Genomic DNA, 12,841 nt, shown 5'->3' on the forward strand with positions numbered 1-12,841 from the left:
AACTTACTGATTACAGAAGTAATCTACCCCTAAGTTGATTTATGTCTATTCACAAAAGCTTCAAACACTGAAAATCTTTATAGAGTTAGAAATGACCACCGATTACTGCAGAACTCAATTAGAATTCAGTTAATAACTTCCTCCTCTATATTCATGATGTGATGTATTTGTCCACTATATAAGCATTTAGAAGTGCTCAGTCATTTTTATTTTGCTAATAGTGGTAACACTGATGTTTTCTTTTTGTAGTGGTCTTCCAACTATAAAGATGAACTGAGGTACCTTTACTGCTTTGGTTTACAGGACACCTGCCACATAGTGGACAGGCTAGTGAGTTGGGCAGGGAGAAACTTAATGAAATTCAACAAGTGCAAGTGTAGAGCTTTGCATCTGGGGAAGAACAACCCCATGTACCAGTACAGGTTGGGGGCTTACCTGCTGGAGAGCAGTGTAGGAGAAAGGGACCTGGAGGTCATGGTGGACAGGAGGATGACCATGAGCCAGCAATGTGCCCTTGTAGCCAAGAAGGCCAATGGCATCCTGGGATGCATTAGAAAGGGGGTGGTTAGTAGGTCAAGAGAGGTTCTCCTCCCCCTCTATTCTGCCTTGGTGAGGCTGCATCTGGATATTGTGTCCAGTTCTGGGCCCCTCAGTTCAAGAAGGACAGGGAACTGCTTGAAAGAGTCCAGTGCAGAGCCACAAAGATGCTGAAGGGAGTGGGACATCTCCCTTCTGAGGAAAGGCTGATGGAGCTGGGTCTCTTTAGCTTGGAGGAGACTGAGAGGCAATCCCATCAGTGTTTATAAATATGTTAAGAGAGAATGTCTGGAGGATGGAGCCAGGATCTTCTCAGTGATGTCCAGTGATAGGACAAGGGGCAGTGGGTGCAAACTGGAGCATAGGAGGTTCCATGTAAACATCAGAAAAAACTTCTTTTCTGTGAGAGTGACAGAGCCCTGGGACAGGCTGCCCAGAGAGGCTGTGGAGTCTCCTTCGCTGGAGACATTCAAAACCCACTTGGACACGTTCCTGTGTGATGTGCTGTGGGTGACCCTGCTCTGGCCAGGGAGTTGGACTAGATGATCTTTCAAGGTTCCGTCCAACCTCTAAGATTCTGTGATTCTGTGATAGTATCTTCAGATAATTCTGATGTATCTGGTTGTACAGAGCCACAACACAAGAGCTGATCAGGAGAATGTAGAAGTTTTTTCATTGCTAAACAGATTTGTAAACATTAAATGTAATGTTAAAATGAAAAGTGAAGTGATTACAGACATATGAACAAAATAGCATCACTTACTAATCAGTACAACATTAAACAAAAGAGCCTTACCATACTCAGTTTATATTTGTATTTAATAAAAATTTGCTGGTATCTGATCCAGCATATGCTGCCAGCAAGTGTGGAGATTGGGCAGGAATTCAGTTCTGCTGGGGCTAACCTGGAGAGGAGAGAAGGAGCGGCTGCCAGTAAAGTCAGTCATATGTGGCATAATTCCTGGGGAAAAGAGTCAGAAATGGTGAGAACCGGAGTTTACTGCTGACAGGGTTTGAGAGCCTACTCTACTGACCCAGACTAAAATAAACTGCTTCCAGCATCCTGGCAGTCATAAACCACTATGTGTGTTAAACCACAAATAAGTCTCCCTATAGACAGATGACAGGGTGGGGAAGCTGAGGTTACCCTTGGAAAGATATGGAGCTCACTCAGTGTGACACAATGTATACTCAGGATCATGTACAAAATTTTCGATATTTGTCAGGACCTTCCCTTCTCGCCTAAGGATGTCTCCTCTCTTCTTATAATAATAGAGCTTTCTTAACTGCTGCTTTTCTTAATTTCAGCATTAGTGCCCTGATTCCATCTTTCTTCTCCCTCCTGTCCAGTTCTGTGCCCTCCTTTTTGTCTCCTTAACTTCTTTTACTTTTTTCATCTTCCTCACAAATATATTTTTCTAATATCTCCAAACATAGGCAAATCCAAGTCTACTATCATCACCAGGGCTTGTGCTACAGGGTTTTTTTATTTCTGTTCTAAGATTATGTCTATGTATGTTCTGTGATGTTGGGGAAGTCCTGATTCTCTCCCAGTAGCTCAAGTGTTAACTTTCTTGCCTGTGACAAAGAGGCATCTTGTTGCTATAATTTAATTTTTATTTTTTATTTTTTTTTAATTGCCTTTCTTTGGAAAGTTGATTCCTGTCTGGAGTTTTATTGATATAAACTTAGCATTTTCAGAAGCCTGAATTGCTATCATAGATGCTCTACATTTACCAGATTTCTGCTCTGTAAATTTTTCACCATGAGGACAGTCACACATTGGAATAGTCTCCCAAGGGAAGTGGTAGATTTCCCCACATTGGACAGTTTTAAGTCTCAGCTTGAGAGGGTGCTGAGCCATCTCATATAAACTATAGTAGTACCCAGAAAGATTGGACAAGATCATTGTTGAGGTCCCTTCCAACCTGGCATTCTGTGATTCTATGATGCCATAAAAATCAGTTGTTTCAGATTCTTCTGTTTGTTACGACACATCTCTTGGTCTTGTTCAGGAGAAAAGGTTAGGAATTGAATTGAGAACAAGGCAGTTATGGAGCATGGGGTCAGAGATAAATACTGCTGTGATTTCTACACTAGCTCAGTCACATCTCATTCATAGGTGACAGGCTTTCAAGCTACATTTGGGCTGGGACTCCATAAGCTTAAGCGGAAGAGAAAGTTGTCCTCTTGCATAGCATTTATGTCCAGGTCCAACAAGATACCTCTGGTTTACCCCTATAAAGTAGAGGTTTTATATTGATACAAGTGATCTATTTCCTTTTTAAAATTAGAATAGGAAGAATCTTTTACCACCAGACAAAACCTTTAATAATTTACATTTAGATAGATAGGTTTGTCATCCATGTACCTGGAAGCGGAAATCAGTGCACACAGAGATCTTGTAAATGCCTACAAAAACTAGCTGTTGCGTGTAAAGTCCTTGAATATTTCTTAATAATTACATAATGTATAGTCTTTAAATGTCATTTTCCTGGCTCGCTTAGCTTTTTGTAGGTCTCAGATGAACTATAAGTGAATAGATTTAACTTCTTTACAGTGATTCTCAGAATTATGCCTATTCAGCAGCATTTAGTAACTGGTTCAACATGAGCTGTTTCTTGTATAAATATACAAAAAGCCTGACCCAGACAAAATCAATTTAGAAAAGCAAAACAGTAAAGCTATGTTTTCTGGTACATGCTTATGGTCATCTTTGGTTCCTTATGATCTGTACTAACCAACTGCTGTTATTGTACACCACCTGCCAAAAGGTTCAGATGGGATAGCCAAGTTGTTTTCCGAAGGGGGAAGCAATTAAAATCATAACCCCTACAGCACATTTCAGCTGGTAAAACAGCATTTATACTAGGGGTAGAGAAGTCATTGATTTGGCTTACTCTGTTTCCCTGATTTTACTTGCTACAAGGATTTTGAAAGCTACAGAATCGGGAAGGCTGCAAACTTCATACATATCTTAAGATTAGGCCAATTCTGCTGCAGCTTATCTTATTTTCATCCTTCCAGGATGTATACAACTAATACATGGAGGACACATTTAGGAAAATGGTTGACATGGAACATCAAAAATTAGTGCTTATGTAAAAGCCTTTATGTGTATTGCTGCCTTGGTGCAACTTGACCCCATTTCCTCTTGACACTTCTCTAGGAGAATGCTGTGGGAAGCCTTGTCAAAGGCCTTGCTAAAGTCAAGGTAGACAACATCCACAGGCTTTCCCTCGTCCAAGGTTAGTCAAACAGGACCTGCCCTTCATGAACACGTGCTGACCAGGCCCTATCACCTGGTTATTCTGCATGTGCTGCATAATGGTTCTCAGAATGATCTGTTCCATCAGCTTCCCTGGCTCTGAAGTCAGACTAACATGTCTGTAATTTCCTGGATCATCCATCCCTTTTATTTTGATTCTTGTATGAAACTGTCAGGATGTACTTTCTGAAAGCAATAATCAGGCATTAATAACTAATCCTCGTGTATTATATGTTAGTGTAAAATAGTGTTTCTTGAAATGGGTCATATATAGAAACAGAGTTTGCTTGGATTTCAAAGGTGTTTATAAAGGTTCAGAGGAAGAACTTTATATTACATATTGAAGATTGTTAACAGTAGGAACAGAATGAAACTTCAGGTTTTGTATCAGCATGTAAGTATTAAACTGTGATATCCCAAAGCAGTACAAAAATTATCCAGTCCTTGAGATTTCAGAAAATGAATTGACTCAAATAAAAAAAAAAAAAATCCAGTGGACAAATCTGCTGCATTGCAGCAATGCAATGCACTAGTACCTTGTTTCTGAGTAGTATCTCTGTGTCTTTTGCTGCATCTAAAAATGTCTGCCAAAGAGTGATTTCATTAGGGTTTATATTTAAATAAGTAAATTTATGAGGGGAAGAAAGCCATTGTCACAATGGGGAGTTTCAGATTGGCACATACAACCACAGTTTGCTCTAGGAATTTGGTTTACAAGGTCATGATTGTGCTAAATGAGTGTAAGGAATATAGTGCTAGGTGCAGCTTTAATGCAAGTTCTCAAGCTGAAAAATATTCTTTACTGTGAAGTCCAGGAGAGAAGAATTCATTATGCAGGTGAAATTAGTATCATATTCTGTATTTTATATACTTAAGCGGATGTCATTAAATGTGTAATTTGGTGCTTTATTTTCAGTACTATTTCTCAAAACATATTGCAATATTTACTTGCATTAGAAAAAGTATGCAAATAGACATTAGGTTGTACAATAATCTACCATGTTTAAAAAAAAACAAAACAAACTATACAAAAGAAAACAAAACAGAACTGCATTTATATTGATGAAATAATGCCTAGAAAGAATAACAAAAGACAATTGTTTTGGTTAAAGCTGTCTGGAAAGTTGACAAGCACATTCTTGAGTTTTAAGAAACCACATTTAATTTTGAAATGCCACTACTGACACAACAGATTCTAAGTGTATTTCTGCTAAGCATTTAAGAAAGTTATAGGGCTACTGAACAATGCCATCACATTGCCTCACCAGGAATTACTTTATCAAAATGGATTTCCTGATACTCACATGCCTTTGTGGGTAGACATCATTAATTACTTAATTGCTAGCATATTCCATTGATGACAATGATAGCAGTTTCAACCGTGTTTGAAATGGATTGCATACCTATACGTATATTTTGTATGCAGTACGTGCATCACAGATCGAGATGTACTGCTTTAATCCTTACTTATTTCTAGATTATTAGCATCAATAATTAAGCTAATTGCAAAATTAGTAATTCTCTGTGGAGGTAGCAGTTATATACTATGTAACAATTCTGGCATATGATAACAACCTAGAATGGATCAGTAGGTTGGGTGGCATATGCAAATAAGCTAAAACTGATACATGAAATCAATAAAAATAGACTATAATTTGATGTGATCATGGATTCAAAGAAAAAATAAATAAGAAACTCCTGGCTTGTTTTGAAAAACAGTTTTAAGTTTAATTGTGCATTTTTATTACAATTTCAAATGAATGGTGCACATAAAGCTATATTGTTCCCAGTGTAGAAAGGGAAGGGTAATTTTTGTAAGACTTACTAATACTTACTAGCAGAAGACAAATGGTAGTAGGAAAAACCTCTGATGCTGGTCACTGATAAAACAGAATGGTCTTAGCAGCCTCTACTCATCCAATAGCTCTTGAATGTCTTGTTGAATTTTGGTGCGGCTGTTTCCCAAGGTTGGCTCAAGATTGAAATATTTATATATTGCTCTCTACAACTACTTGAGAGGAGGTTGTGATGAGGTGGGTATTGGCCTCTTCTTCCTAGTGAATAGTGATAGGACAAGAGGAAATGGGGTCCAGTTGCACCAGGGGAGGTTCAGATTGGATATTAGGAAAAATTTCTTCAAAGAAAGAGGGGTGAGGCATTGGAAGAAGCTGTCCAGGGGGGTGGTAGAGGCACAGGGCCTGGAGGTATTGGAAAAATTGGTAGACATGATGTTTCAGGAGATGGTTTAGTGGTTAGGGGTTGTAGGGCGGACAGCTGGACTTTAGAATCTTGAAGGTCTTTTCCAACCTGGATGATTCTATGATTCTATTCTATGACTCTATTTCATAAAATCTAATGCAGTAGAATTTAGCAAAAGCCACAAGTAATGTGGGTCACTAAAAAGTGCTTTTTTCCCTCATTTTTCAGAAGAATTTTGTATAACAAGACGTTGTACTGAAATGCCATGTTAAAAAGGTTGAATTGTTTTTCCATCAGTGGTGGAACAATTGTCTCACAATAAAGTTGTTTGTAATACTGGTATGCAGCTGTTATTTTTGAGAACTTGAATGTGACATCCTTTTTCTATTGAGTAGATATTAATCAGTCCTGCTTCCCCATAATGCTCATACGGACGTGATTGAAAGTGCAGTGAAGTCAATGGGTTGATGTCCTATCAACTTTGGTGGATCTGGCTAAATTTTGGAGTATGTTTTTTTTGCAGATCTTGCATTGAATTCCATATGAAAGAGGCAGCTTGATACTTCTGAAGATCTGGACTTAAAATAATGCTTAGATGTAATCAAGAATGGAAATACTGATACCTTAATTGTCTTCATTTTTTGTCTTAATGAATATCTGATTGGTCTGATTTTTACCTTTGCTGCTGATTTTTTCAATTTTATTTTATTTTTATTTTGTTTGGTATTACAGGAGAGCACTGAATCTAGGAATACTTCGAGACCCTGGAGCAGAGGTTGAAGACAGACAATATCAAATAGATCTTCAGTCTATAAATATTGGTACTGCTTATTGGAACCAGCTGAAACCAGAGAAGGAAAATGGAAAAGGAGGAGTTTTGACAGAGAGTGAAAGAAATTCACAAAATCCAGCGCTTGAATGGAACATGGCCAGTAGGTAGGAAGTTTTTTTAAACTTGTTTTTCATAGAATTACATAGCACAAACAGTGCAGATCTCATTTGCAGCGTATCTGAACCAAATCATGATGTATTGCTTTACATTACAATGACACTTCCACAGAGTTTTGAATTACACATTTGAAATACATATTACTATTGTTGTTACACTGTAGTTACTGTCTAGTTATTGTGTTTCTTTGTTTCCATAAAGCTATATTGTTCCCAGTGTAGAAAGGGAAGGGTAATTTTTGTAAGACTTACTAATACTTACTAGCAGAAGACAAATGGTAGTAGGAAAAACCTCTGATGCTGGTCACTGATAAAACAGAATGGTCTTAGCAGCCTCTACTCATCCAATAGCTCTTGAATGTCTTGTTGAATTTTGGTGCGGCTGTTTCCCAAGGTTGGCTCAAGATTGAAATATTTATATATTGCTCTCTACAACTACTTGAGAGGAGGTTGTGATGAGGTGGGTATTGGCCTCTTCTTCCTAGTGAATAGTGATAGGACAAGAGGAAATGGGGTCCAGTTGCACCAGGGGAGGTTCAGATTGGATATTAGGAAAAATTTCTTCAAAGAAAGAGGGGTGAGGCATTGGAAGAAGCTGTCCAGGGGGGTGGTAGAGGCACAGGGCCTGGAGGTATTGGAAAAATTGGTAGACATGATGTTTCAGGAGATGGTTTAGTGGTTAGGGGTTGTAGGGCGGACAGCTGGACTTTAGAATCTTGAAGGTCTTTTCCAACCTGGATGATTCTATGATTCTATTCTATGACTCTATTTCATAAAATCTAATGCAGTAGAATTTAGCAAAAGCCACAAGTAATGTGGGTCACTAAAAAGTGCTTTTTTCCCTCATTTTTCAGAAGAATTTTGTATAACAAGACGTTGTACTGAAATGCCATGTTAAAAAGGTTGAATTGTTTTTCCATCAGTGGTGGAACAATTGTCTCACAATAAAGTTGTTTGTAATACTGGTATGCAGCTGTTATTTTTGAGAACTTGAATGTGACATCCTTTTTCTATTGAGTAGATATTAATCAGTCCTGCTTCCCCATAATGCTCATACGGACGTGATTGAAAGTGCAGTGAAGTCAATGGGTTGATGTCCTATCAACTTTGGTGGATCTGGCTAAATTTTGGAGTATGTTTTTTTTGCAGATCTTGCATTGAATTCCATATGAAAGAGGCAGCTTGATACTTCTGAAGATCTGGACTTAAAATAATGCTTAGATGTAATCAAGAATGGAAATACTGATACCTTAATTGTCTTCATTTTTTGTCTTAATGAATATCTGATTGGTCTGATTTTTACCTTTGCTGCTGATTTTTTCAATTTTATTTTATTTTTATTTTGTTTGGTATTACAGGAGAGCACTGAATCTAGGAATACTTCGAGACCCTGGAGCAGAGGTTGAAGACAGACAATATCAAATAGATCTTCAGTCTATAAATATTGGTACTGCTTATTGGAACCAGCTGAAACCAGAGAAGGAAAATGGAAAAGGAGGAGTTTTGACAGAGAGTGAAAGAAATTCACAAAATCCAGCGCTTGAATGGAACATGGCCAGTAGGTAGGAAGTTTTTTTAAACTTGTTTTTCATAGAATTACATAGCACAAACAGTGCAGATCTCATTTGCAGCGTATCTGAACCAAATCATGATGTATTGCTTTACATTACAATGACACTTCCACAGAGTTTTGAATTACACATTTGAAATACATATTACTATTGTTGTTACACTGTAGTTACTGTCTAGTTATTGTGTTTCTTTGTTTCCATTATAAGCTCTTTTCTGATGGGATTACTATATGTCCATAAAAATAACTCCAGGGCTGAGACTTCAGCTTCTCAGTCTACGAGCAATGGGAGGTTTTGGTTTTGATTTTTCTTTTTCAATCTTTTGTTTGTATTTTTACAAAGCTTGAGTAAAACCAGCTTAGACATTTCTAAGAGGAGGATAAAGTAGAATATTTCCTATTGGTTCTGAACTGTTTTTTTGCACTTCAATAACTAAAACCAGATGAATTTTGAGCATGAGATATTTCAGCTGAGTCTCCCTTATTGTGTATTGTGTGATACGTGCATGCAAAGCCCCACCCTCTAGTTGAACAGGGTGGAAAGATAAAGCATGCAGACACTTCCATGGCATTTCCAAGTTTAAAGTTTTCAAATATAAAATGGGGGGGGGGTGTTACTTGGTAAATTGTGAAAAATTGAAAATTTAATTTTAGTTTTAGTGTACTTTTAAATAATTAATACAGGTGGCTTGAAGCTAAATTTTTAGGCTGTGTAGTAGTCAGAGTTCTCTTTGCAAACTGACAGGAATAAGATCTGATGGCCAAGAGAAAGCTTTCAAAAGTAATGTTATGGATTTCAGAGCATTTCTGCTAGAACATGCCCATTTGCCCACACATTTATTTACTTTCATTTAAAAGTCCTGTATGCTAGAGTCAGTTTAGATCAGATATTCAGAGAAGCTTCTTCACTGAAAGGGCTATTAAACACTGGAACAGGCTGCCCAGGGTGGTGGTTTAAACCCCTGAAGGTGTTTAAGTGATATCACAGAATCCTAGGGATTGGAAGAGACCTCGAAAGATCATCTAGTCCAACCCCTCTGCCAGAGCTGGGTCACCTAGAGCACATCACACAGGAACGTGTCCAGGCGGATTTTGAATGTCTCCGGTGAAGGAGACTCCACAACCTCTCTGGGCAGCCTGCTCCAGTGCTCTGTCAATCTGATATGTAGCTGTGGTGCTGAGGAACATGGCTTAGCACTGAACTCAGTAGAGTTAGCTTAATGGTTGGTAGAGTTAGGTGGAGTCCGTGATCTTTGAAGGTCTTTTCCAACCAGAATGATTCTGGAATTCTGTAATACCTAGTTGACACAAAACAATCCAATTTTTATCAAATGCATGCATAATATTTCTGTTTGAATTGTGGGATGAGTTCCTACAAGTGATATAGAAAACAAAACAGAATCATAAGGAAAGGCAAAAATTGCACTATTACTGCCTTAATTTTCAAAAAAGAGGAGGTGAGAAGGCTCAAGAGATTTTTCTGAAAGTGAAGCAAGCTGTAGCAAAAGAAGCTGTGTGACGAAGGCACACAGACTGAGCTTTGTACATGATAAATTGATGAAAGATCAAGAGAGCAAATAAGCTTACTCTAGAGGAGCACATGCAGGAAAAAGATGTGATCAAGATCTTAAATTTCAGCATATCAATGAAAAAAGGGAGGGCAGGTAAAGCAGATTTAACCAAAGTAATGGTAAAACCACAAGGAGTGACAGGAGCAGAGGTAAAATATTAAACACAGCAATAATATTTGTAAGACTACCTGTATTTATCTATTTTTTTAAAACTAATCTAATTCCATAAACAATTTTTATTTTAAATTCTTAGCCTTGAAAAAAATGTGTGTGACCTAGTTGGGTCTTGATATTGGGCAAGTAGCCCATGAAGTTCTTTCGCACAAAACAACATAGAGCCACTGGCACTTCTTGGAAGACAAGATGACATTTATCTCAAAGGACTTCTGGCCGATTTGCAAGTTAAGCTAACATAGCAAAGTCAGACAATGAGGAATTGAGTCTCCTTTTCTATCCCATTGGTGACTGAAGTCATATTGCCAGAACACTTTGGTCTCAGTTTTACAGTTATAGATTTGAATAGGAATTTTGATGGAGTCCCTGAAAAGCTATTAAGATAAGGGAAGCAGCTATTACAGATAATTTGAGTTTTTTTCTGGAACTGCTTGAACATCCTTTATTTCCTCAGCAGACTTCCAAAATAAAATTTTATTAGAATAGATTTTACAAATAAATATGTTTTGAAATCACTTTTGAATTAATCTTCTATTGGATTTTAGTTTAGGTCACTTGTAATTAAATACATTAGGTTTTCCTTTCTGGTATGCAATACTGTATTCTAATTCCAGCTTGAATTTGTTTAAAGAGAAAGTTGGTATGAGTGGGGTTTTTGTCATTTTGGCTTAAAATTTTACACATTTTACTACAGTTCTTTCCCAGGAGTTTTTCCTTTTTAGTTAGCAGTCAGTTTTACTGCATCTGGGCTTATTTTATGATCTTGTGGAACTGGTGTGCTGAGAACTGGAATAACCTGCATTGAACTCATCCACTGAGATATTTCCAGCATGAACCAAGAGGGTGGCCTCCTGGTGTTTTACATGGTGCTTAGTGTTTTCAGGGTGAAGTTTATCTTAAGGTTTCCTGCAGCTATCAAGAGGCTTTAGAATTTGACCTCTTTGTGATACCATTTTTTTTTTTTAATTCTTTCAGTTTCTTTGACATGTTTAACCTGGAGCATAATTAATTATTTTTACTGAGTTATTTTAGGGTTGGTTTCTTTCTTTGGCTTTAATATACTTCTATTTATTTTTACTTATCATTTAGACCCAGTGCTATGGTTTATTAGGTGCACTGGGGTTTAAGATTCTTTTTTGAGATCTGTTTTTCTATTTTTTTAATTCTTAGGTTTTATGTCGTGCAGTATAGAATTCAACCTATATCCAAATATTTCAGTTTCTTTACAGAGGACTTCAGCATAGATACCAGCCATTCATTTTCTATTTACATTTCTAAAAGCATTGCTGTGTTTTTTCAATATATTAAATAATTGTAAAAAAAAATTGAAATATATTGTAATTCAGTCTACCGGCTTGGATTTTGGTCTTGCTTTAAAAATGTGCAGGAAAACCAAATCACTCTAAATATAAGATCTATGGATATCATACAAACATGTATTTGAATGCTTTTGACATAACTTAGCATTTAAAGGCTGTAACAGTCTTCACACAGAAAGTACATTCTTCAGGTTTTCCCACCAGTTATTCTGAAGTTCAGTATTTCTGGTACTTAATGTCTCACAGGTTTGATTTCTTTCAAAAACTTGTATATTGTAATACGGAAAGCGAGCAATCTTGCTTTGAGACTAAGTGCTGAGTATTTCAAGGTGTTTAGTGTAAAATCCCTCAAGAGGGTCTGTGTTGGGAAGTGCTGGTGTGATGCCTCCTGTGCTTCCACAAGTCACTCCAAGAAGAAGGGGGGACCTGGAGCGCTCTGGCGGGGTGGATGCCCTCCCTCAGAAAAAAAACCAACAAACCACAAACCAAAACATCCAAGTGCTGTGCTGCACTGAGGATCAGGGATCATAACTCTTCCCATTATTAAATGTTTATACTTCACTACAGAAGTTACAAAAAGCTCCTTAATGCTGTAATACAGGAAAAGAATATTGGAAGTAGTCAAACAGTTCTAATAAGGTTATGTACAAATGAAACCTGTCTGTGTTTATTCCCTTTACCAAACAGCATGTGAGGAACTGGGAGTACTTAACCAAAAGAAGTTTTATTGATTGAAAACTGCCTTTACAGCTTGCAGATCTCCTCCTCCCTCTCCCTCCTCTCAATGGAAAAAACAACAGCCCTGAAGGAAATAAAGAAATATATCCTCTCTTGAGGCCTCGCCCCGATCCCTGTGCAATCCTTCTACAGCTCCCAGCAGCAACTTCTGCTTCCTGCAGCCTGAATAAACTCTGTTTTAAAAAAAAAATTAAATTAATTGAGCTTAAAAGCATTACTTCTATGTGTGGTAATGAATTGAGTGTGGCAATATACTGCATTACAGTTTTGTACTTGACATACCACCATCTGGAACAGCTCTCTGTGATTCTCATTGAGTACGTCAGGGAGCCAATGGTCTGTTGTACAAAACTGAACAAAATTCCACTCTTGCTTTGCAAGGATCCTCAGAAAGGTTTCCTGCAGATTTTTCTTTGAATAGTTTTCATGGCCATGCTTTTTTTGAAAGCTGAAGTGCAGCTTGGCAAGCTCTCATAAAAAATACCAGAAAAAAGAGATCTGTTGATGCATGTGTAGG

General features: G+C 37.5%; 1 protein-coding gene across 2 annotated transcripts in view; it reads left to right on the forward strand.

The window, feature by feature from the left end:
• VPS13B (vacuolar protein sorting 13 homolog B (yeast)) overlaps nt 1-12,841 on the forward strand; it is a 429,191-nt gene that overhangs the window by 266,984 nt on the left and 149,366 nt on the right. For both annotated transcript variants that reach the window (XM_010006448.1, XM_010006447.1), the window contains exon 30: nt 6,737-6,940. In XM_010006448.1, coding sequence (XP_010004750.1) covers nt 6,737-6,940 — 204 coding nt within the window. The remainder of the gene's footprint in view (nt 1-6,736; nt 6,941-12,841) is intronic.

Source organism: Chaetura pelagica, unplaced genomic scaffold (genome assembly GCF_000747805.2).
Source record: "Chaetura pelagica isolate M959 unplaced genomic scaffold, ChaPel_1.0 scaffold76, whole genome shotgun sequence".
Lineage (NCBI taxonomy): Eukaryota > Metazoa > Chordata > Aves > Apodiformes > Apodidae > Chaetura > Chaetura pelagica.